General features: G+C 56.3%; 1 protein-coding gene across 8 annotated transcripts in view; it reads left to right on the top strand.

Moving 5' to 3' along the window:
- The window catches only part of STK32C (serine/threonine kinase 32C), a 97,365-nt gene that overhangs the window by 2,811 nt on the left and 68,907 nt on the right, over positions 1–25,647 (top strand). For 5 of the 8 annotated variants that reach the window (XM_042959875.1, XM_042959874.1, XM_042959877.1 and 2 more), the window contains exons 2-3: positions 648–775; positions 12,790–12,927. In XM_042959875.1, coding sequence (XP_042815809.1) covers positions 12,828–12,927 — 100 coding nt within the window. In that variant the 5' untranslated portion in view covers positions 648–775; positions 12,790–12,827. Of the gene's footprint in view, positions 1–647; positions 791–12,789; positions 12,928–16,548; positions 16,811–25,647 lie in introns of those variants that run through there. The other 3 variants (XM_042959878.1, XM_042959880.1, XM_042959873.1) reach the window with 3 other exon arrangements.

Below are 25,647 nucleotides of genomic sequence, written 5' to 3'. Positions count from 1 at the left end.
TTTTTTTTTTTATTTTTGGGACAGAGAGAGACAGAGCATGAACGGGGGAGGGGCAGAGAGAGAGGGAGACACAGAATCGGAAACAGGCTCCAGGCTCCGAGCCATCAGCCCAGAGCCTGACGCGGGGCTCGAACTCACGGACCGTGAGATCGTGACCTGGCTGAAGTCAGACGCTTAACCGACTACGCCACCCAGGCGCCCCTCAAAACTGCTTTTCTTAATGTTTACCTGTGCTCTCCACCGGGAAATCTGTCTCCACTGGTGCCCACTTAGACTTTGTATCATGTACTTAGATGGTTATTTTTTTATGACTTCATGTCTCATTTCTAATTTTCTTTGTTATACTGTTCTTATTTTGTTTTTCCAGTTCTTGTTTTATAATCTTTTCCAAGTTTTTGTGGATGTTTTCTCTTTATCCAATGTGAGAATCCTAAACATGGTTATTTTAAAATCTCTATTTTAATTTTTAGGTTGCTGTATTGTTTTCATTTCATCTGGGATGAATTCATCTGCTGGTTGCTGATCTTGTTACCTTTCTTCTTAGAGTAACGTGCTTTGGAGTTGAGGCTGGCAGGCTCGTCGTAAACAAGGGGCTTGTGTTCTGTGTTCTCTGTCTGCTCACCTGTCTGTGTTTCTCTGTCCTGCAGGTGCCTCCACACAGCCTTTTGGGGCTCTGCAGCGTTGATGTGTGTTACACTGGGTGCTCGGGGCTCTCGTGCAGCCACCCCCTGAGAAGTGCAGAAGTGTCCAAGTCCATCCTCTGGGGGATCCTCAGGTAACTGTTGCAGAGGTGATTTTCTTTCTCAACTTCCTGTCGTAGAGGTGGGAGACTTGCCCTGGGTCCAATTTTAGGTGATGCTCTTGGCTGTTGTTCCCCCACTCCCTTTGGGCAGTTTTAGACTCTTCGACCCTCAGGGACCGCATTTCCCAGCCACTTGCCTATTTCTGGACCCAGAGCCCCGCAGGTCCAAGGTCTCTATCCTGCACCCTGTTCTGTGTCTTCCTTCTGCCTTTGGTCTGTGGAAGGGTTAGGGTTTTTAATGCTTTCTTTTTAAACATCTCTGTCGTGGCCGTGGATGGAGGGAATGGTGGAAGGGTCTGTGTGCGCAAACCTAGGGTGCCTGCTTGCCCAGAGGAAGTAAGTGTTTTATGCACAATGGACAATAAGAGCATTTTGTTCTGTTTTAGTTTTTGCTGTTTAATTTCTTGGTATGAAGAGGCTGTAAGTTATGTTTGGTAGATTCCTGATAACTAACATCCTTCTGTATCAAAAGAAAAGCAAAATAAAAAGTATGTATTTTTTTAATGTTTATTCATTTCTGAGAGAGAGACAGAGTGCAAGTGGAGGCGGGGCAGAGAGAGAGGGAGGCACAGAATCCGAAGCAGGTTCCAGGCTCTGAGCTGTCAGCACAGAGCCCAATGCAGGGCCTGAACCCACGAACTGCAAGATCATGACCTGAGCCGAAGCCGGACGCTTAACCGACTGAGCCACCCAGGCGCCCCCAAGACAAAATATTTTTAAAACTTGAAATCTACTTTCTAGAAAGTTTTAAAAAAAGAGAATAAGCATTTCTTTCTAGGTAAGCTTCACAGACTTCAGAATGGCTGGGAGTTATTTTCTGGAAAACGTTCCAGATGCTTCTGAGCAGCTGGCGCCATCTCTGCTCTGCCGGCCGCGCCGAGTTCTAAATGTGGCGGTTGAAACATATCCTTCCTCAGAAGGCAGTGAGGCCGCAGAGGGAAGACGACCTTGGTTTTCACGGGTGCCACCCGCCACTGAGGGTGCACGAGGCGTGGGCAGCGGGACTGCCTCAGGAAGGCAGAAGGACCACGCGGGGATGCTGGTTCTCTGGCGTCTCGGGAGGAGCGTGGGATGACTCCTCAGTGAATGCTCCAGGCGAGCCCGGGGGTGAGCTCGCCTTTGAGATTTGGGGACAAACAGTTGAGCCCCATAGACGGCCCCCACCGGCTCCATGGCCCATGGGCACCGGTCACCCTCCCCCAGGCTCCCGTGAGCTCCGGCTCTTGGGGGTTCAGGGTGCAGCGGGGAGGGAGGGAGGGCTGGCTCTGCATGGCCCTCTGCCTCTGCCCTCCCTCTCCTACCCGGCATCGACCCACTCTTAAAACCCAGGCGTCCGCAAGGTCCTCACGCAAAGCCCTCGTGAGAACAGCAGCACTTTCCGCATGGCTGGGGACAAGGGTTCGTATCCCCGTGGAGCGGCAGCCCCGCTGTGGGGCAGTCCAGACACGGTCCCTGCCCCACCCCCCACAATCTTCCTGAGTCCCGGCGCTCCCCTCTTCCTTTTCCACTCTGGGGATGAAGCAGATTCCTCTCCAGATGTCTCCTAGACAGCGGGCTTTGAGTCGCTTTCTTGTCCCCTGGCGAGGCCCTTCGCTTCCTGCGAGCCCATCGGTGCCATGAAAGTGTGGATTATGTGAGACCTTGCTGTTGTGTCGCTTGGGGGCCCCTCGGGGTATCAGCACGGAGGCTGTGCCCGAGAGCGGCACACAGCGCCCCGTGGCACGAGGGAGCCCAGTCAGACTTGAATGAACGAGTGAGGAAATGCAGGTGCATTCCTGTCTTTCCAGCTGGCGTGTGGTTCCACGCCCACAGCACGCGGCCACGTGTCCGGGATTTCTGATAAGCGGAGCCCATGCTGCCACTGGAGAGAAATCAGCCCTGTAACACGACACGGCCCTCATGGAACGGACGGTGCGCAGAGGGCAGGCGTCTCCGGGGCACAAAAGGGAGCCTAACACAGGAAGCGCTTTGCTTTCAGCCTCAGACGGAAGGCTCTCGCTCGCACGGACTGACCTGTGACCCGAGCACTTCCGGGCCGTGTCTGCTGGGCTTTCGTCGCCTTGGCATTCATGCCCAACAGGGTGAAAACGGTTTGCCTCAACTCCGTTTCCCGTGGCTGCCATAGAAATCCGTCAGAGCCTTGGTGGCCTGTGACAGACGCGTTTCTCCTACAGCTCGGGCGCTCACAAGTCTGGCTGGCTTTCCCTGGGTGACATGAGGTGTCTACAGGACTGCTTCCTGCTGAGGCTCTGGGTGAGGATCTGCTTCCTTGTCTTCTCCAGCTTCTCGAGGCACCTGTGTCCCTTGGCTCACGGCCCCTGCCTCGTGTCCTCACTCCATCGTCACACCTCCATCTCCGACTCTGACCCTCCCGCTCCCTCTCCCACGGAGCCTGTGATGCCTTTGGCCCATCAGATAATTCAGGATCATCTCCCCCTCAGCATCTGTCACCACATGTATGACGTCCCTTTGGTCCTGTGTGTACCATACTCACAGGTTTTGGGGGTAAGGTTGTGGACGTTTTGGGGCCACCATGCCGTCCCCACAGTGAGCATATCTCCTGGAAAGGAACTGTCTTCACTGGAGAAAATGTGGCGACGAGCTGATGTGGAGGCTCACAGCCTGTGGCCGTGGGTACTGGCCTGTGATGGCAGCGAGCGTGAGGCCCGGGCCGGCCAGCGACGGCCCCGCTCAGTCCGCACGGTCCAGAGAAGCCGGGGATGGAAGCCAAGAAGCCAGGGGCAGGCGCTGTGGCACCAGTCATGACACCAGGCCCGTCTGCAGACCCGGGCCCAGCGGTGGACCCACATCGTCCTCTGAGGAAGAGGGCTGCCCCAGCCCAGCACCGGCGGTGACCCCCGCTGTTCCCCCCGGGTGCCGTGACCACGGGCACTGGGACATTTCGAGAACTGGGGAACGTGGGCTGGGTCCATATTCCTACCTAAGGGGGGGGGGGTGCTGAGGTGTCACCATGGCAGCCGTTTGAGTGCCGCACGTAGAGGTGAGGTAAGAGAGATGTCCTGGCCCAGCTGTGTGTGGTGGGCACGCGGGGTCCACAGCCCACCCCCAAAGCCGTTCTCCCAGCCCCCGGACCGATCGCTAGAACAGATGTACGGCGGCCAGCCTCTCCTCTGTACTAACCACACTGGTTTATTTTCTGTATGTTCGTGCCGTGGTCTCTGGGGCCTTGCTGGCTGGGCAGAGACGCCGCCCCCAGGTTGGGGGAGGCAGGGGACGGGCGTGCACGTGGGGCGTGTGAGGGGCCGAGTCGTGTCTCTCTGAAACCCATGCATTGAATCCTGGTCCCAGCACCTGAGGGGTGGCCCTGACCCATTCTGACGGGCGTCCTTGTGAGAAGAGAGGACACGAGGACACAGACACGCACGGGGACGACCCCGTGGGGACATGGGGAGGGCCTGCCGGCTACACACTGAGGACTGCAGAGCGAGGCTTCGGGAGGAACCGGGCTCGTGGACACCTGATCCTGGACCTCCGGCCTCCAGAACCGGGAGGGAATTAGCCTCTGTTGTTTCAGCCGCCCCTCCTGTGGGATCTGTGGTCGCGGCTTCAGGGGGCTAATGGGTGGGGTGCCGGTGGCAGGGTCGGCTCGCGGGGTTCCTGCTTGCGCTTCAGAGCTTTTATATGTTCCACGTGTCACGTGTCCCAGAGCAAATGAGCTACGGGACGAGCACCTGCTGCCCAACTGCTGTGGGGGGCACGGGGTCCTAACCCACCCCTGCTCACGCCCGGGCCTGGGTGGGTCCTTCCGACCCTGTCACTCGCTTGTAAAACGCGGTGGTCACGACGGGGATCTCGTATGATGGTGTGAGGTCTGAATGCAGCTTGTGGTAAGACAGCAGCGTGGTGCCCGACGGGCCAGCAAACGCCGGGTGCTCGTCTCCGTGACGCCGGGTGGGGGTCGTTTCCCGATTCCACACGGAGAAGCGAAGGTGCGGGGTGGCGACTGGGGGCCGGAGACGCCCCCGGGAAAATGGAGGACCTGGATTCACGCCTGGCTCTCGACCCGCCCCTCCTTCCAGGAGCGTCTAAGGGGAGCATGAGAAGGTGGGGGTCCCCTCCCACAGCCAGACTCTAAAGCAGAAGTGATTTCTCCACAGGGGGCCTTTCTGGAAGCCCAGAAGCAGCAGGCTCACACTCTTAGGTGGACTTAGCCAGTAGCCACGACACCGCAGGCCTCCGGCCCGGGTCTGACGTCCGGCCCCTGGTGCCCGGGTCCTGGGCCAGATCTGAGCTGAGCGTCCACACGGACCCAGCCTCTGGGCTACAGGGCCCAGCCCCTGCCCGCGGATGTCGGCCGCATGGCCAGAGGGGTGCCCACGGGCCCCCGCAGAAGCCGACACACAGCCTGACCTGGGCAGCATGATCGTGTGACCTCTCCCAGGTAGGGGACGATGGCACACAGCCCAGTGTGGATAACCTGGGGCTCCCGTGCCAGCTTGTGCTGGGCGTCCCCAGCCAGGACAGGCGCGGCTTTTCTCTGACCGGCCAGACAGAACTTTCCCAGTCAGGCCTGAAGAAGCCTGATTTCTTTCTTGCTTTCTTAATTTTTTTAATGTTTGTTTATTTTTGAGAGAGAGAGAAACAGTATGAGCAGGGAAGGGACAGAGAGAGGGAGACAGAACATGAGCAGGGGAGGGACAGAGAGAGGGAAACACAGAGTCCGAAGCAAGCTCCAGGCTCCAGGCTCCGAGCTGTCAGCACAGAGCCCGACGCGGGGCTCGAACCCACGGACTGTGAGATCATGAGCCAAAGGTGGACGCTTAACTGACCGAGTCACCCAGGTGCCCCATGAAGAAGGCTGATTTCTACTGCAAAGTCTTTGCTTCAAAACCAGGTGAGGCAGCCAGGGTGCTCACAAGCCGATGTCGAAGCAAATGAGCAAACCTTTTTAAAATTTTAGAGAGAAAAGAAGAGCTTTATCGGAGCCCAAGTTAGGCCCAGCTGCCCGAATACACGACTTTCACGAGGAGGGACTGCTCCGGGGAGGGGCCTTTGGGGCAGCGTCGTATGTGTTTGCACATAAAGAATTACAAATCATCACGACCGGGGACAGTGTGGAAGGTTAGAGACTTTATCTTCTGTTTCTAGTCTGTGCAAGGCTGTGGGACTTTAATTGCATGGGGAGCAGGGAGGTTTTCTCTTTTTCTTATCTGTCTGTTCAGAATGCTCCTTTTTGCTTAAGTTTCTAACGGAGCAGATGTACGGTGTGTGTGGGGGCAGAAGTAGCCCCGTGCTTTGAGGTTTTGCCAAGTCATTCTGACCCCGTAAATGTTGAAGGACAGCTTCCCTGGGCGCCCAGGAGCAGGGCCCACAGGCACGAAAAGATGAAACTTCCCTTTATTTTGTCACCTCTTTTGAAGAGAGGATTGAGGACAATGCAGAGAATTGGCCCTTTTCCCTGAAGATTTCAGGAGTGTTTGCACAGAACTCCATCAGAAGCGGTGGGGGAAGGATTCTCCCCCAGATCTCTCCACCCTGTGTGGTCCTCATCCTCAACAAGCCGCTGGGGCCACCTGGAGGTTCAGTTTTACTTAAAGGCAGCACTGAGTGCTGTGGCCGTGGAGGGTGGCTTGGTGTCACAGCCCCTGCTTGGGGACAGAGACCGGCCTGGCCCTCTGAGGCGACTAGCTCCGGGCTCAGAGGGAAGGTGGGCTGGTGACGGCCGCTTATCCACTTGCTACGGAGGGACGTGCCCCCCAGAAAATGTGCAGTCGTCAAACATAAAGGTCCCTGAATCCCGCACGCGCCCGAGAAACAAGACGTGGACACATCAGTTTAGGTCCGTGGTTCCTTGTGGGTGGGCAGCACGGGACAGAGTGATGAGGCGGGTGGCCCCTCACCACCTGACAAGCCCGTGTGCCTGGGGCACGTTTACAGGAAGTCCGGCGAGGACACGGGCTCTGCCTTCCGGGAGACCTGCGTTTACCTGCCTCACCCACACCCGCCTCGGACGCCCCACGAGCCAAGTCTGGGACCCGGGGCTGATGGCTCGCCGCGCTTCCACGGGGTCCAGCATCAGATCAGTGTGAGCTGCGGACGGACCCCGGCAGCCAGGTGGAGGGTGAGGGAGGCCACGTGGAGAGAGCCGCACACGGGCACCTGCTACGTTGTGCCCCTTCACGTTGTTAATGGTCGAGTGGTTCAAAGTATACTGGACAGATCTAATTCAGGGCAAGGGAATTTTTTAAAGGAGATTTTTTTTTTTTAAGTTTATTTATTTTGAGAAAGAGCGAGCATGCAGGGGAGGGGCAGAGAGAGAGAGGATCCCGGGCAGGCTCTGTGCTGCCAACACAGAGCTTAAGGAGGTTTTTTTAAAAAGCAGAAATATAAAATGTCAGATGGGGGCGCCTGGGGGACTCAGGCAGTTAAGCCTCCAGCTCTTGATTTCAGCTCAGGTCATGAGCTCACGGTTCATGAGTTCGAGCCCCACGTCAGGCTCTGTGCTGACAGCGCAGAGCCTGCTTGGGATTCTCTCTCTTCCTCTCTCTCTGCCCCTCCCCTGCTCATGCTCCCTCTGTCTACCTCAAGATAAATAAATAAGCTTTATATATATGTATATATATATATATATATATATATATATATATGTGTGTGTGTGTGTGTGTGTGTATATATTATATTTATACACACACACACACATGAAAATTTCAGATAAATAGAGTGCCACTTGCCTAATAACAAGGCAGTTTGAAGCCATGTTTTTCTGCATTTGGGGATGCTTACCTCGTGCACACCCCGATTGTTACAGATAAGGAAACAAGTTCAGGGTGGTTAAGGACTTGCCAGCTCCATGCAGCTATCGGTGAGAGAGCTGGGATCTCGTCCCCCGATCACAGTCTCCGAAGTAGTGAGGTCCCAACAACACGGCTATTTTTCAACCACGTGAAAGAAAAAGGACGAGAAATTCGCCCAGTCACGGAGTATAAGAATGCATGAATTCAACCATAAAACCAGATCAACAGGAATTCAGCCGCAAACAATTCAACAACAAATGCAGGTAGACTGTAGCCCATGGCTCTCCGTTCGTCCGTAATCTGACTGCCAGGCCACGTGAAACCCCTCTGTCACGTGCAGTTGAGACGTGGCATGTTGTGGTTCCGGCAGCTCCAGCCACCCTCAGTGGCCGTGACGAAGCTTTGAGAGCGCGTGGCCGCTGAGACGTCTGTGGACAGGGCTGTCGTGCAGTGGCCACCGGCTGTCACTAACCTGCCTCGCGGGGACCACAGGTGCCTGTGACGTCCGGACCTCCTCCCGTGTCACGCTTTGCCAGCCAGCCAGCCCTTCTCACCTCGGGGCCACGCAGATGCTGTTCTCGTCACAGAGTCCTTCCCAGCGTCCTCCACAGTGTGAGCAGAAGGGACGTGAGCAGAGTCGCGAAGGCCCTTGTATCCGTGTAGAAAGCACGTGAGTGGCCTCCTGCTCCCAGAAGAATAGAGGCCCACGGGACAGACGTGGCCTGAATCCGTGACCCACAGCCAAGCCTGGTGAGATCTGCCGAAGCACGGCCGACCGCAAGGTGCATGAGTCAGATGCAAATCGTAGGTGGTAGAGAGAAGTTGGGGGTGGTTTGTTAGCGGAAATGTCATGGGAATGGCCAGCCGGTGCAGGGTCACCTCACCCCTCTCTGGAGCCCTCGGGGACGGTGTCCAAGAGGGCCCTGGGCCAGCTCCATGCAGGGAGCAGCTCCATGTACCTCTGCCCTACCGAAGGGGCCACTTCACCCCTCCCTTGTCTGCAGTCTCTCTCACAACATGGCTTTTGAGGGACCACGGTGAGTTTTGCGGTCTGTTAGTTATACTTTCGTAAAAATGGAGAGATGACAAACAAAAAGACCCCTGACCACAGCCCATCGTACAGACACAATTCAATGATTTGTAGTAAATGTATAGAGTTGCAACCGACACCACCGTCCGGCTTCAGAAGGAACTTCCCACAATCCCCATTTCCACCTCCAGCCTTAGGAGTGCGCTGATGTGTGCCTTCTGCCTCCACAAATCTGCCTTTTCTGGACATTCCGTATAAATGCAACCATACGATACATGGTTTTTCATCTGTTTTTTTCCCATTTTATCCTGACTTTAAGGTCTGTCCGTGTTGCAGCAGGTAGCAGTATTCCACTCCTTTCCATTGTTGGGTGATATCCCGTGGCACGAATCTACGGTTTGTTTATCTGTTTGCCAGCTTGTGGATATTTGGACTATTTACGGTGTGGGGACATTAAGAATAATGCTGTTATAGGGGCACCTGGGTGTCTCAGTCGGTTAAGCCTCTGGCTTTGGATCAGGTCATGACCTTGTGGTTTGTGAGTTCAAGCCCCACATCTGGCTCTGCACTGACAGTGCTTGGGACGCTCTCTCCCTCCCTCTCTCTCTCTGCCCCCCCCACTTGTGTGTGCACACACACACTCTCAAAATAGTGAAGAATAAAAAACTTTAAGAAAGAATAATGCTGTTATGAATATTTATGTGCATGTATTTGCATTGCTGTGTGTTGTATTTTTCTTGGGTAGATTCTTAGGAGGGGAATTGCTGGGTCTTATGGTGCGTTTATGCTTCAATTCTTAAGGAGTTAACTATTCTCCAGGTGGCCATATCACTGTACATTTCTATCTGCAGAATTTGGGGGTTCCAGTTCTGCTACGTCCTTGAAAACACCAGGTATTTGGCCACCACAGAATATGCCACCCTGACATGGGATCACCTTAGGTGAATGGTGCTGAGAAACAGTGTGTCCCCACCACCAAGTCAGGGTGCAGATGTCCCTCCGCGAAGACGCTCTCCCGCGCCGGGAGGGGAGACCGCTCTCAGCTCTGGAGATGGTGCTAACTCCAGTCTGTATAATAAACCTTCCTAAATTACCTTATCTTCCAGTACTTTCTCCCATATGTTTTTCTTCCCCCAACTTACCATCCCTAGAAGCCCAAAGCACTTTTTCTTGTCACTTCTCTACAATTTACTGCCCTTTGTTAAAATGGCGTATGAATCCCCAGGCCAAGTAGCTTTTTTGAGCTTTTCTTGTCTTTTCTCTGACGCCTCCCTTGTGCACAGAAAACAAACGTTTTCTCCTATTACTCTGTCGTCGTTTTAATTCACACACCCCAGAAACTGGGTCTGAGAAGATACAGGGAAAGTTTTTTCCTCCCCTGCAGTAGTGAGTGTGGTTTTTATTATAGCCCTTCTAATGAGCATGGAGTACTATCTCAGCGTGGTTGGAATTTTCATCTGCCTGATGATTAATGGTGTAGAGTACGTTTCTACGTGTGCATTAGCCGTTTGTATGAATCGGTCAAATGTCTGTTCAAGTCTTTTGCCCACCTTTTAACTGGGTTGCTTGTTTTCTTATAACTGAGTTGTGAGTCATTATATATTCTCTGCACAAGTCCTTTGCCAGAAGTATAAGCTTAGCATCACCGCCTCCCAGTCTGTGCCTCCCCCTTTCGTTTTCTTTATGGTATCTCTGAAGCACGCGAGTTTTTAAGTTCAGTGAAGACAGACACGGGCTTTTTGACAGCTTGAGCTTTTGGTGTCACATCTGATAGCTCTTTGGCCAACGGAGTCATGTAGGTCCGCCATGTTTTCTTGTAGAACCTTGTGGTGTCAGCTCTCTGACACCAGAGGCCTCTGATCCGTTCTGAGTTAGTATCTGCGTAAGGGTCTCAGCTTGTTCTCATACGGATATCCAGTTTTCTCAGCAAATACACTTTTCTTTGGGGGCATGTTTTTAGATATAGAGTCAATTTTGTGCACACATATGACCTATTCATATTCTCTATTCTATCAGTCTTGATAAACTGCATTTTTAAAAAGGCTTCTCCCATTTTATTTGAGTTGTGAATTTATGGCACAAAATTTCTGCGATATTCCCTTATTTATTTTAACATTATTTTTAATGTTTATTCATTTTTGAGAGATAGAGAGATAGAGTGTCAGCAGGTGAGGGGCAGAGAGAGAGAGGGAGACACAGAATCTGAAGCAGGCTCCAGGCTCTGAGCTGTCAGCACAGAGCCTGACGCGGGGCTCGAACGCATGAACCGTGAGATCATGACCTGAGCTGAAGTCAGACGTTTAACCGACTGAGCCACCCAGGTGCCCCCCTAATTATTCTTTTAATCTCCTTAGGCCCTGTAGTGATAACCCCCTTTTCCATTCTGATGTGGCAATTTTTTTGCTCTATTTTTATTCTATAATAGTAGGGTTTTATCAGTTTTACTGGTTGTTTTCAAAGTACCAATGATTTGCTTTATTGACTTTTTCTATCATTTGTCATGTTCTGTTTCATAGATTTCTGCTCTCATGTCTTTTCCTTCTACTCACACTGAATTTAAATTACTCTTCCTTTTTTAGCTTCTTAAGATAGAACTTAGATCATTGATTTTAAACTTACTTTTTTCATATAAGCATTTAAAAATAGCTGTATCCCACACGTTTTGTTATGTTGGTTTTCATACTCATTCAGTTTTAAATATTTTCTAATCCCCTCTGTGATTTATTATGTGGTCCATGGATTACTTGGAAGTTTGTCATATAATTTCCAAATGTGTGCAGCCTTTTAGGACATCTGTTATCATCGGTGTCTTTTTTAATGTATTGTGTTCAGGCAACATATTCTGTATGATTTTAAACCTTTGAAATTTACTGAAACATTTTTCTTTTTTGGTCCCAGGATATGACTTATCTCCATGAATATCCCTTGCACGCTTGAAAATGATGTGTAATATGCCACTGATTTTATAATGTTCTCTAGAGGTCGGTTAGGGCAAGTTGGGTGACGGTGTTGCTCAGACTTGTGTGTGTGTACTTGCTCTATCAATTAGAGAGAGAGGAGGAGGATTTAAATCTACCACCATTGGGGATTGTTTTCTTCTTGGGTTGTTGTACGAGTCAGGGTTTTCCAGAGAAACGGAATCAAGAGGATATGCAGAGGTATATATACGGGGTTCATTACCGAAGCCGGGTCATATGGTTACAGAGGTCGAGGGGCCCTGGGATCTGCTATCTGCAAGCCAGAGAACCGGAGTCGCTGAGTGTTACTTCCCAGTCTAAAGGCCAAAGGCCTACAAACCAGGGAAGGGGCTACGAGGGGGTGGAGTGGGTAGCTGGTTTAAGTCCTAGAGTCGGAAGGCCTGAGAGCCAGGAGCTCCATCCAGTGTCTGAGGACAGCCGAGCTCCAGAAGAGAGAGTTCAGGCCCCCAGCAGGTTAGATGCTGCCCACCCATGGTGGGGAGGATAGTCTGCTTTGTTCAGTCTACCAACTCAAATATCAGTCTCTTCCGGAGACACCCTCACAGACTCGCCAAGAAATAATGTTTTGCGAGCTCTCTGGGCTTCCCAAGCCCAGGCAGGGTGACACATAAAATTAACCATCACAAGCCCACCCCTTGCCGACCTGACATCATACACACCTCTTCAAACGACACTTGGTCTCCAAACAAAGACATAATGAGATCATAATTCCACCCAATAAGACATACACCCCAAGATGAACTAAACTCTTCCCCAGTGGATGATGACGGGAGGCACTCAACCACCATGAGCAAGGTGGCCATGGTGGCCGTGATGCACAGCAGAGGCCAAGTCTGACTTGAGCAGACCTGTGGTGTTGGCTGGTCAGTCGCAATGTTTCCGGAAGTAGAGTAGACAGGAAGCCTGTGTTAGCAGAGAAGTTCTAGGTCAAGTGAACAAAAGTCTAACCTGAATCATAAAAACAGGGAGCCATGGCCCCTCAACAGTTTCCAGACCAGAGCTGGTTAACAGACCCAGGGCCCCTTGAATGGAAGGGCCCCCTCGAAGGACTCCGGAACACTACCAAAAATGTATACTGCTTATCTTTCTCCCGGCCTTCCCCGAAGGGACTGATGGCCTTCTACCAGGGTAACTGAGCACTGGGGGGGGGGGGGGGGGGGGGGAGGACATAATCAGACATTTGGGGACTACTGAACACCAGCTCTGAACTGACATTAATTCCAGGAGACCCAGTCGAAATGCCCTGAAGAGACGGTAGAAATATGGCCCGCCGGGGTGGGCTGGTGAGGACTGAGGACGAAGGGAATGCTGCCCTCGGACAGGACACACACCACCATGAGCAGGATGTTTGTTGGCGGCAAGGTGAGCATTAAAGGTGGTGGGGTCCCCGATGGAAACAAGGAACGTGCTGCCGGAAACCAGAGGAACAACGAGCCCGGTTGTGCAGTGGCAGAAAACTGGGCTGGACTGCATTGTGATGTCAGGCAGAACGCCTTGCAGGTGATGAACTTGGATACTGGCTGAGGAGGTTGATAAGCAAAGTGTTGAAGGCGTGGGCTGCTTTCCTCTTGCTGCTCATAGTAGAATATGAGAGAAAAGAGATAAATTGAGGAAAGTCTCTTAAGCAAAAGTGAACCAGCACTTCATGATTTGGGCCTATCTGGATTGCAAAGAACACTAAAATTAGGAAATTGCCTATTGGAAAAGCATGTTGGAAACAGAGGGCCAAGGGTGTGGCTGCACAGCCGCTTGCCGGAGAGGCTGGTGTGCGACTCTTAAGTCACTCAGCCGTCGCAGCAGAGCCCAGCGGGAAAGGTGGGCTCACTGCCCCCCTCCATTTAAGGGAGCCCCGTGTGTGTCTGCGAATGCTGTGCCGGCAGATGCACCGCTCGTCGGCACTGAGAGCAACAGATTCAGGGCGGAGTGAAAGAGTGCTATCAGACTTTCTAGAAAGTTCTATAAGCAGGAAAGGGGCTGACAGGGCTGGTGAGCTGCAGGTACGTGCAACCCATCAGGATAAAGGAAGAACACAGCTCTGAGGACGGGGCTTCCAGTCGCAGAGGATTCTTCTCGGGTCTTGAAACTTAACGGAATTTTCTCTGCTGCATTTTGAGTTTACTTGGGAGTGGTGACCCCTTTGTTTCTTCCACGTTCTCTTTTTGGAATGGAAAGGTCTGTCCTGCGCTCGACCTGCCCATGTATTTGGGAAACAGGTATCTTGTTTTCCAGCTGCACAGATGAAGAGGAATTCTGCCTTGGGTTGCACCACACCCAGAGTGTCACTAGCACCTGAGAGACACGGTGACTTTTGGGACTCGTGAGCTGATCGTGCTTAGGTGGCATTTTAGGCCTGGAGCTCACGCCGCAGTGCCGAGTGGGGTATTCTGCACACAGGATGGACACAGATGTTGGAGGACCCAACAGTGGACTGTGGTAGGTTTAATGGTGGCCCCCCAAAAGATATGTCCGCCCAGAACCTATGAATGGGACCGTCTTTGGAAAGACAGCCTTTGCAGGTGTAATTAAGATCTCGAGATGGTGTCAGCCTGCATTAAGCTGGGCCCTAAATCCTCATAAGGGAAGAAGAGGTGAGGACACGCAGGTGAAACATGATGTCACAATGGACGCAGAGAGTACAGTGAGGCTCCTGTGAGTCATGGGTCACGTAGGATTGCCAGGAGCCCACCAGAAGCCCAGAAAGGGGCGGATTCCCTCTCAGGACCTCCAGAAGGAACAGGCTCCGCTCCAGGGCTGTGGGAGAATCCACTTCTGTGGTTTGCAGCCAACCACTTGGCGGTGCTTTCTTGCAGTGGCCCTGGGAACTGATGTGCGAGCCTGTGTTCAGACCTGGTACCATCCCAGCGGGTGAAGGGCTCCCTCCAATGCACCGTGGGGCTCCGGCCCCTCTGCTGTGCGTTCCCCTCTCTGATGATTCTCTCTGGGGTCATCAGAAGCCAGGCAGCCAACCATCCCAGCACTTGATCCCCCAAACTCCTGCCTGCCACCGTGTTTGGGACTCTGTTTGGTCCCAGCAGAGTCAGTGCTGGTGGCCCACAGCCAGGGATGGTCTGCTTCCCATCTCCTGCCAGGACCCTCCACATCGGTGAGCGGTGAGCGCCCCAGGATCAGAATCCCCTTTGAACTTGTTTCCTGTTTCCTGGGGCCAGTGCTGGCAGCTCAGAGTTCCATAAAAGGACTGTTTACGAAGAGGCGGGCAGCCCACAAGTGTTAATCTCATATCGGCGACATAAGATGAAGCACACCTGAAAACTGGAGACTGTCCTGGACTCTGGTTACGTGACAATTACTGGCTCAATGTCAGGGGCATCCCCCTAGGGAAGCACAGCTCATTTGGAGAAGTGAGAGACCAGTTCACAAGATCAGTGGGACTGACCTGGCTTCTGCTGGAGCAAAAATGCGCCCCTCCCCCATCTCAATGGCCCAACACATGTCCTACAAGCCTGGGGCTGCTCTGCAAGTGTCCCCAGTGATGGGGGCTTCCTCTTAGCCAAGGGGATATGTATGGCCAGTCCCACACCTGTGTTATACAGCTCACCACAGTTCTCACTTCATTGGTCAAGCAGGTCAAGGAGCCACGCTGAATTTCAAAGGTGGGGTGGGGTACAGGTGTAGCCAACCATGGAAAGAGACCGGAGTGGTGACGGATAGACTGAGTATCACAACCTGGGGTTGGGGGGGTAGAGACAGGGCAGAGCCCAGGGTGGCCGAAGGATGTGCGTGGACAGAGGAGCAGCGGCGAGGAGATCCGCAGGGCCTTGCAGGACCTGCAAGCCGGGAGCGAGGGGGGGGGGGGGTCCATCGCATTGTGGGGAAGCAGAAGGCCCCTCCACGACCTCTCGGGGAAGGAAGCAATGACCGGGCTTTGGGCCTGGCTACCAGGCAGAACTTAAGGCCTCCAAAAGCCAACCCATCACAGAAATGATTCTTCAGTGACAAAGTCTAAGGTGCAGGAGGCTTGGCACTCCTCAGAACCGTCTCCTAGGGCGTCCGCTGTGCCCAGCGCTGGACTCCCGCGGTCTCACGTGGCCTTGCGAGCAGGGGTGGAGACTCACCGAGCTTAAGCTGTGCGTGGCGCTCCCCAAATACGCCGCGAAGGCCGTGGAGAACCCCGCGGTCAGCGCCAAGGCCCTCGTCGGACCCGGGCAGGGCCAGGGGACTCTGGGCAACTCGGGCACACGGTTCCTGGGAGGGCTCGCGGAGTGCACCTGCGCCAGGGGCTCCAGCTCCGGATGGGCGTCCGGCAGGCCTCACCGAGAGGAGGACGGGGACCCTGCCAAGGAGACCCCGAGAGCGCGGGTGCACGAGTCCGTGAGTGCGCGCGCTGGCAGCCAGGCTCCCTCCCCTCAGACCGCTGGCGGAGGGGCTGAAGCACCGGGCCCCGAGGCCCGCCCCGCCCTCTCCCTCCCCTTCACGCTCTGACCCCCACCCAGCCTCGGCCCCCGCCGCCCTTCCCCGGCCCCGCGCGCGGCCTGGCGAAGCGCAGAGCCTCACGATGAAGTTGAAGGCCGCCCCACATCGGGTGGCCGGCTTTGTTCGCGAAAGCGGCGGGGGTGGGGACACCCAAGGGCAGCCCCGAGTCCCCGCCGCCTGGCCGAGCGGGGCCGTTCCCGTCCTCTCGGGAGACCCGGAGGGGATCGTGGCCTTCCCTCCCTCGCTCTTGTCCCCGCCTCCTAGTCGGTGCCGCCGCCCCAGGGTCCGCGCAGACCAGGCCCCGCTCGAGGTGGGCGGTGGGCCCTCCGCGGGGCGCGCCACCGCCAGCGCCGCCCGCCGGGTCTCCGCCCCCAGGCCCCGCCCCCCGCCGCCGGCCCCGCCCCGGCCCCACCCCCGCGCGCGCCGGCAGCCAGCGCCGAGGCCGGGGCGCACGGAGAGCGCCGCTAGCCGCTCCGGCCGCCGCCCCTGCTCCCCGCCCGGCGGGCGGGCCATGTCCCCGGCTGCGGCCGCGGCGCGCACCCAGGCCCGGCCATGAGGAGCGGCGCGGAGCGCAGAGGCAGCAGCGCCGCGGCGCCCCCCGGCTCGCCGCCCCCCGGCCGCGCGCGCCCCCCGGGCCCCGACGCGCCCCCGGTCCCGCCGCCGCCCGCCGCAGGCCAGCCCCGGGCCCGGGACGCGAGCGATGCCCGCGCGCAGCCGCGCCCCCTGTTTCCGTGGAGCAAGTGGAAGAAGAGGATGGGCTCGTCCCTGTCGGCGGCCACGGCGCGGAGGCCGGTGTTTGACGACAAGGAGGACGGTGAGCGCGGGGGGCCCCCCGGGCCGCTCCCGGGGGCAGCGTGGGGACCCGCGCCGCACGGACACCGTGCGCGCTCTCGCGGGGCGGCCGCGGCGGGAGCTTTTCCTCGCGCTCAGACACCGCGGCCGCCCGGGTGGGACGGCGTCCCGGGTCGGCTCGGTTTCCGAGGAAACTCGCTCGTGGTGCCTGCGGCGCCCACGCGCACCCAGGGCTCCCGCCTGCGTCCTCCGTGTCCAGTGGCGGCGCGGCGGGCGGAACAGGCTTGGGCCCGCCCTTTGGGGCGAGGGTCCGTGGTCGGAGTGGCCCCGGGGTTAGCCACGTACTGTGGCGACGGCTGTGTGTTTCCAGTTTCCTTTCAGGGGCGCTGTGCAGGCTTGGTCTGCTCTGCACCTGTACTGTGCCGCGTTTGCGAAGGGAGAGAGGCCAGCCCCACAGGTGGCGCGGGGTCCCTGGCCCTGGGAGCTCTGCCTGGTGACGGCGTGGCGTGGCCGCCCCGTGCCCGGTCTTTGCACGCAGGTGTGCAGTGGGGGAGACGGCTTTGCCTTTGTGCAAAGACCTGCCCTTTGGGAACTGCCTTTGAGAGTTTCCTCTCAGGTCCCCTTGCAGGTACAGCTGCTGACCCAGGGGAGGTATCTCTTGAGTGGCCATGCGGAGGCGGCGCCAGTGGAAAGGAGTGATGGGCCACCGTTGACTTAGCACCTGCAGGGAAGGTCTGCCTTTGGGGCACTGTGATAAATTCACATGCAAGCATACAGCTCTTTTTACAGATGTCGTGCAGATAATTTAAATGGTACAATGATGACACACTTGATGTTTTCTGACATTTTCTTAAAATAGTTGAAATATGCATTTTTCATTTGTAGGCAGCCTGCAGAGGTATGATGGGTCTTTTATAATTTTAGAGCACAGCTCAGCACAAGAGCCCGAGCTATTTATTCTGATAAATAATTTAAGCGTTATAGGAAATTACAATAATACGACCTGAGGCCAGTGGTGGTGGATGTGCAGGCAATCGTCAGAGAGCAGTGGAGAGACTGCTGTAGGTGCCCCGGAGTTGGTGGGCGGGGGGGGGGGGGGGTGCCGGCTCCGCAGCTCAGCAGGGGCCAGGCATGGGTGCATTCCGGACCCACCCCATCGACCCACCCCATCGGCACAGTGTGCTCTGAACTTGAGAGCCGCAGAGCTCACTGCTGTGGGTGTTTCGTATGTTATGCATTTTTGCTTTTAACATAAATATTCAAAGTAGAGAACGCCCAGAGTGAATTGGCAACTAGTGAGGAAGCAGGTCTACCTACATGTGGCTTCTCTGGCTGCGGGATGAGAAAGACGGCTGGGTTCAGCACGTGCTGGTGTCAGCCAAGGGCCGGCCGCTCTCTCCGTACCTTAGCCCCGTGCTCTCCAAGGCAGAGAATGTGAACGTAGAGGAATTGATGTAGCACAGGAGCTGCCTCCAGCTTCTCAAGGTGGGATTTTTCTGTTTGTTCACGGTGTGCAGTGTCTCAGACTTCAAGGATCATTGAAAAGGCAAAAAGAGCACAGAGTCTGTTTATGATGCGCACAGTCTGACTTGAGACTTCTTGAGCACATCCTGCACCCCTCCTCACCTGCCTGGAGAAGAGCGGCCGTGGACCAGCTCTTGGGGACGTGTGTGGGAGTGGGCGCCCACTCGGGCCACAGGTGCTTGCTGTTTCGGACGTGTGAGCGTCAGTCAGTTGCTCATCACTTGGCACGGTGGCCACATCCCCAGACTGAACACACCATCGGGCCTTATCCGGACTTTGTTGGGTGAGACTGGGAGGCGAAGCCTGGGCCTGGGCTGGGCAGCCGGCAACGTTGTCCAGGCCGGCAGCCACTTTGTCGTACGTTTGCATGTCACTGTCAGGACACATGTGGCTCAAGAGTCACAGCACACGTTTGCTGAGAGAATGTTGTGCAGCTCTTGGCGTGAGGTCCGTGGCGTTATTTAGATGGAAGGAGTGGGGTTTGGAAAGGAGGAAGGAGAGTCGGGACGCAAGCCGTGGCCCCTGAGCCCCAGCTGTCTCCCGGCCCCTCCAGACAGCGGTTCCATGACTTTCCCGGCCCCGCTGCAGAGCCGGCTGGAAGAGGCGGCCGAGTTGTGCTGGAGACGTGCATTTGCTGGGGCTGGACGGTTGCTATGGCAACGGAAGACCTTCTGGTGAATTTTTTGGATTAAAACTCCCGATTAATGTATCAAGTTTGGTGTGCAGAGAAACGGAAAAAAAAAGAATAAAAGAGTGCCAGGTAAATCCCAGCTAAAAAGCGTGGTTGTGATATAGAAAGTCTTAAGTGTCCTCGTCCCTGTGGGTCCTGCGGCGCCGAGAACCCTGTGCTCACTTGGCGGGTGCCGGCCGCGTGTTCAAACTCTGTGCACCTCTCACACCGGACCGGGGCCCCTTTCCCTGCGCCCGTGACCCCACGCCTCAGATCCCTCGCCCACTTCTGGGAGCCCTGGATTTCCGGAGCTGAACCCTGCTGGGGACCCGCCTTTCTTCTGCTCTCTGCCCCAGAGTTGCGGCCGTCCCGCAGCCCCCTCATCTCTCACTGTCTTGGTGTCCCCGAGTGGAATGGGGTTGCTGAGCCGGAGGCCATGGGGTGGGGGCTGGGGCTCCAGCTCCTTCCTGCTGAGCAGCTCCATAACCGGGGGGCACCTGGCCTTCTCAAGCCCAGTGTGGCGTTAGCTTAGTAGCGGGGAGTAAGTACCTAGTCACTGCAAAGGTTTGCTTCCCCCAAGAAAACCGGGAATAAGGGAGCCTTGAAGGCCGTAGAATGCCTCGCCCGTGTCTGTTGGGTGGGTGGACAGCCTGCCAGGACAGGAGGCCAGCAGGTCCTCAAGCCACCTTTCTTCAAAAAAAAAAAAAAGCCTTTGGTTTTTTTTTCTAATTAAAGAAGCATTAAAATAAATAAATGTGTATGCTTTCCTGTTTTTCCTGAAATTGTCCTCAACGGGAAGACTCAGACGTGTATCCTTGGCCCCGAGAGCCCGCCGCGGCCAACGGTGGACGTCTTCTGCAGCCTTGCCCTAGGGGCATTCTCACGCGTGCAGCCGTGTGGGAGCACACTTTTTCCCTCTGATACGGAAATGGGAGCGTGTTCCATATGTGGATCTGTCGTAACCTGCTTTTTTACTCAGCGATATGTGGCAGATACCTGATAGATGTACAGCATCATTTGTTGGCTAGATTTGCCACCGTGGTCCTCAAAAGTGGCCACGAGCTAGACTCCGTGGTGCCCTTAACCACCAGGCTGGCTGGGCCCCACCCCCCAGAGATTCAAGTTGAGTTTGTCGGGATGGGTGGGGGTGGGGTGGGGGTGGGGGCAGAGCTCAGCACCGCTTCGTCTTTAGGCCCTGCTGGTGGTTTTGATGGGTCGTCAGGTCCCAGAGTCCCTGCCTTTCGGCTCTCCTCTGTGTAGACAACTCCTCTGTGTAGATACCACATTCCCTGTTTACTTCATTTCCTATCGTAGGACATTGGGGTGTTTCCCTGTCTGTGAATATCATAAACAGCTCAGCACACGCATCTCTGTGCATTCAGCTTCACGCACTTGGGAATGACACACGCAAGAGTGTCCACCTAAGGCATCTTGGTACGTCTGCCTGGCTGGCCTCGGTTCGAACGGCCCTCTCTGAGCCAGCTGCCGTCGGGGCTGCGCCTTACACGCTGGTGACCAAATGGGTATGGCTGCTGCGTGTTGGGTAACCAGACGGGGGGGCAGTGGGGAGACCGACAGCGGACAGGAAATGTGAATGAGTAAACTGAATGGCAGGAGGGACCCGGGGGAGGGGCGAGAGGGCAGAGACTTCCACGGAGCAGCCGGGACGGAAGGCCGTGGTGGTTTGTTCTCGCTGTGCGCTCCAAAGCCCTCTTTCCCTGAGTCCTCACCAACTTGGGCTGGCGGAGATGTTTTACACTTTTGACGGTCCGCGAGGTAAAGATTGTATTAATGCTTGGAGTTTCTCTGCCAATGAGACTGGTAATTAATCTCTTTGCTTTCTATCTCTGGGCGGCTGTCTCTTGTGAATCGCGCGCCTCCCACTGGGACCTTTGCTGTCCTGTTTCCTTTCACCGTTCCGCGTGCACACGGCCTCACCCGCGAACAGCCCCTATGCACATTTGCCACCTATCTTGCAGTGTTGCTGGGGGTTTCTTTGTACGGATGTGTTTAATTTCTGTGTGGTCGGATTCATCAATAGCTTCCTTCCTGGCAGGTCCTGGCCTTGGTGTCGTGTTACTGTCGTCCGTTCCCAGTTTATAAACCTGCACCTGCGCTGCCTTCCGGTACTTCATATGGAAACTTCCAGTCCATTTGGAACAACATCTGATGGCAGCGAGAAGGTCTTCCTCCTGTGGGCTCACTTAGGGTGCTTCTAAGTTTAAATGCCCTTTATCGTGTGTTCGCCGCTGGGCTTCAGGATCTTTCCGCACTGGTTAGTGCCGGAATGAAGGAAAACTCTACTTTTTATTTCATTGTTTAAAAAAATTTTTTTAATGTTTAGTTTTTGGGTGTGAGAGAGAGACAGAACACGAGTGGGGAGGAGCAGAGAGAGAGGGAGACACAGAGTCTGAGGGAGGCTCCAGGCTCCGAGCTGTCAGCACAGAGCCCGACGGGGGGGCTCGAACCCACAGACTGCGAGATCATGACCCGAGCCAAAGTCAGACGCTCAACCGACTGAGCCCCCCAGGCACCCCAAAACTTTACTTTTGAAACTATTCATCCTGGAAATGGCCACTCTGCTGAGACCCTTGCCGGTTCCCAGGGTTTTGATTTCTGTGCTTGGGTTTTCTGGGTGGCCAGTCACACGAGCAGCAAAGAAGGGTTGTCCACTACTCTACGGTGCATGTGCCCCACTTTTCCTTTGTGTTGTCTAGAGCTTGCAGGGCCGAGAGCAGCGGGGTGGGGCACACGGGTGGCGGCCTACTAGTGCTCATGGGGCCACCCTTGTGGGGGTCAGTCCGGCCCCTCCTTATTAAGAGTCTGTTTGCAGGGGGCATAGACTTGAGTTTCAGGAAGTACCTTTTTCCTTCCCTCCTGACCGGGAAGAGGGGGTGGGGGGCCGGGCGGTGGCTCCCTGTGGGGCCCAGACTTGGGCTAATGGCGGTTCACACGCCCTCCCCACGTGGCAGGGGCCTTGGTGGCCAGAAGCCCTGTGGGTGCAGACCCTGGGACCCTGGGGTCCTTGACCAGCTGGTTAAGGCTGGTTAAGGGCAATGCAGAGGCCCTTGGTGTGGGGCGGGCATTTGGTTCAGGTTGGGTAGGAGGGCGCGTGGCCCCTTTGGAAAGCCCCCTTGCGTGTTCGTTCCTGGATTTCTGGGGTTCTGGGGGGGCAGCACTGGGTGTCCTGGAGGGCGTTTAGGCAGCCCTGGAGCTTGACGTGTTTCTCTCCCGTGGCTGACAAGGCTGGTCTCAGAATGGACTTGGGACCTACCGTCACGTCATCTCTGCACGCCTGTCCATCTGGTTGTGTGTTTTAAAGTGCTATAAATAAGCCGATTTTCTTTTAAAAATTTAACCACCCAGCTTTCCAGTTGAGAAGTAATGTACGAATGCACGGGGGTAATTTTTGTTCAGGGCTTCTGTCTGAGGATGAGGGTCTGAGGGTGGCAAAGCTGCGGAGGGGCACTCATTCTGAACAGGGTCAGGGCGGCCCAGCCGTCCTGGGCCGCAACCCCCCCGGGGGCCTTGTGAAGAGGCAGATTCCGACTCAGCAGGTCTGGGGTGGGGCCCAAGGGTCTACATTGCCAACCGGCTCCCAGGCGGTGCCATTGCCGCCTGCCCTGGGACGCACCTTGGGCACGGAGGGCTTAGCAGGCCCAGATGCTGAGGGCAGAGTCCCCTGGGGCTCGGCGTACTGGGTGACGGGCATTGGACGGGAGCCCACACCGGCCCTGGACACAAGCTGGCTCTTACCGTGAAGCTGCTGGTTATGAGATGGCCCCATGTCTCTTTCAGTTGTGTCTTTATTTCTTCGTGATCCGTGTCAGGTACGGCCTGGGGCACACGTAACCACAGTACATTTCCACTGTCTTCCTTTTTCTTAAGTGGGGACTTGGCGTCTTCCTTCTGATCCCTCCCCAGGCGTGCCGGGCAAGTGTACCAGTGGGGGTTGCTAAGGGACATCTAGGTGCTCCCCGATCCTGTGTGCGTGTCCTTGGTCCCAGAGCCGACTGCTTGGCGGGTGCCGAGGGCTCCCGTGTCCCAGAGGTCGCTTGGCTCCCTTCCGGTGTGTGCTGGGAGCTTGGCGGTCCAGCCCCACACCCGAGGGCCTTGCGGGGGGGCTGACGGGAGCCCTCTGCCCTCCTGGGGGGCCCGGGACAGCCCCTCTGGTCCTCTTTGGGGCCGGTTGGTTCTTATTTTAAGGGCCTGTGCCCGGCTCCCCGTCCACAGGAAGCTCAGTCAAATGTGGCATTGACCTTAGTGAAGGGCCTGGCCCTGGGGCTGGGGTCACTGTCCTTCCTGTGCACGTCGTTCTTCCTTACTTCGAATAGGTCGACCGCATGTTTCCTCACACCTGCCTCGCTCTGCAACCTGTGTGTGACCACGGACACACACACAGCTTCGGTAAGCGCTCCTCCTGCTGGCTGGTGTTCCCACAAACGGTCAGTCCTCGCCGTCCAGCGCGCAGGCCTCCTCCGTTCTGCTCCTTCTCCCCAAGGCGGGTGGACACCGAGCTCCTCTCGGGGTGCGAGCCGGCCGGGCCCCCGCAGGACACGCTGGGCTACTTTTTGCTGCCCCAAACACCGGCTGGATCCAAACGCGGAGTGATTTCCATGATCAGAATTTGAGACAACTTGGGAGAAGCTGTAATTAATACAATTATTGTTATTTTTAAAATCTGGGATGCCTGCTTCATCAAAAAATGTTTTTTGTCATTGACCTAAAATCTATTACTTTAAAAACCAAGGCAGCTGACCGCTGGGGGCTCTCCCTGCCTGGCTCCACTCAGCTGTGGGAAGGCCCCTCCTCCCCCCGCCACGTCCCGCGTGTGCCTGGGAGCCCACGGAGGCTCCGGCACAGGCCCGCGTCGATCCTGCGAAATCCTGGCTGGCTGTTATCTAGGCTCCGAAACCGAGGAGCTGGTGTGGGTGGGAGTCAGTGTCGCCCCCAATTTATTAAAAATAGAGCTGAGTACATTCAATTTCTCACAGCGATTTCAGAAGTTGACTTTAGAAAGGTCTCTGCTCTCAGAATTCACATCATGACTCCTCATGCTTTGTATGCGTGAGGTGGAACTGGTCACAAAAGCAAGACACAGACGACTTTGCGATTTCCTTGGGAGCCTGTCAGGCCTGGCACAGACACTCGGGCCTTTGCAAGCGTGGCCTTTGTTCTTTCGTGCCTGTGGCAGCGTCGGGGCGAGGAGGGGTCTGCTGTGCCATCGGCTGCCTCCCCCAGGACCCGGGCCTCTCCTGGGACCTGGCTGGCCACGTGCGACCCGGAGCCCTGGGGGCGGGGCAGGGTCTCAGCACCGAGTCTCTCAGACTGGTCGCTGTTTGTGCCCGCGGGGCCCGTCGTCAGTTACTCATCTGCGGCGACGAAGGGCCCCAAAGCCCAGTGACTTAACCACACCTCTTCTTATTGTTTCTCGGACTGGCCAGGGTCCGGTGGGGACGGGTCCCCCAGGACATCCGCGGTGGCTCCCTTGCTCACGTACACGGTGCCTCATTCCCAGCTGGAACGGCTCAGAGGCCTGGAGGCCGAACGTCACGTCCCCAGGGGTCGCGGCTCACGCTGTCGCCTGCTGTGTGTTATCTGTTCCTGTTCTCTGTGACGTAGCAAACCACCTCGAAACCTCAGGCCTTCAGACGTGCCGTCACCTCCATTTCTGTGAGCTGGGGGGTCGGGAGCGGCTCTCCCGGGTGCGTCTGGCTCCGGGCCCCCCGGGAACCGTGAGCCGTGGCTGCACCTGCACGGTCTGCAGCTTTGACGGGCGGGGACCCTGCTCCCGCGCCAGCCCCTCACCGCGTGGGCCTCTCCGTGGGGCTGCTTGCGTGGCCTCACGCCACGGCGGCCAGCCTCTCCGCGAGCCGGGAGAGAGGAGCAAGCCACACTCCGAAGTCACATGCTGTCCCTGGCGCCTTAGGCCACTTGCCAGAAGTGGGTCACCGTGTCTAGCCCACACTCAAGGGGAGGGAATCGGGCCCCACCCTTTGAAGGGATCATCAGCGGCTGCGTGGGCCTATCGTCCGTGGTCTCGGGGCTCCTCCGTGTCCGCAGGTGTCTGCCGTGGGGGAGTGGGACTTCCTCCCGAGAGCGCCGAGGCCGATGGAGCCCAGCGCACGGGGGCTGAGGCACGCGGTGGGTGTGGACGGGCACCCTGTCCCTCCGCCACATTGCATGGCTGGAGCAGGTCCCGCTCAGGCTCAAGAGAGAGCACGCACACGGGGGTGGCCGGCAGGGACGAGCCGGAAGCCCCTCCGTGTGTCTGCCCACGGCCACCTCGGGAAGAGGCCTGCCTTCCCGGGGTTGTGTGAGCGCCCTCTTGGCCACCTCGGCCCCGGGGCCACGCAGGGTGCCAGTGTGGCAAGAGGACCCAGCACCACCCAGCAGAGCGGTCGCTGTGTCAGAGCCCCGGGAATCCCTGGGACACTCGCGGAATTCGGTTCTCTGCCTCGAAACTCAGCCTCCGGGGAAGTGCCGTCCGTATCGGAAACAAACAGGAAGAAAGAGGGGAAGCGAGCGCCTCCTGAGTGTGAAGAATGGAGCCCAGGCAGCCTGCGGGCTGTGCACCTGCCAGCGCCTGTGACCCACCTGGCCCTGGGGACTTTTCCGGGAAGCTCACAGGGACCCTGGGTCCAGGGGACCCACCTGGGCTGTCC

The sequence above is a fragment of the Panthera tigris genome, chromosome D2 (genome assembly GCF_018350195.1).
Source record: "Panthera tigris isolate Pti1 chromosome D2, P.tigris_Pti1_mat1.1, whole genome shotgun sequence".
NCBI classification, from domain to species: domain Eukaryota; kingdom Metazoa; phylum Chordata; class Mammalia; order Carnivora; family Felidae; genus Panthera; species Panthera tigris.
The sequence above is the reverse complement of the archived record's forward strand: the minus strand, read 5'-3'. Positions and strand labels throughout refer to the sequence as shown.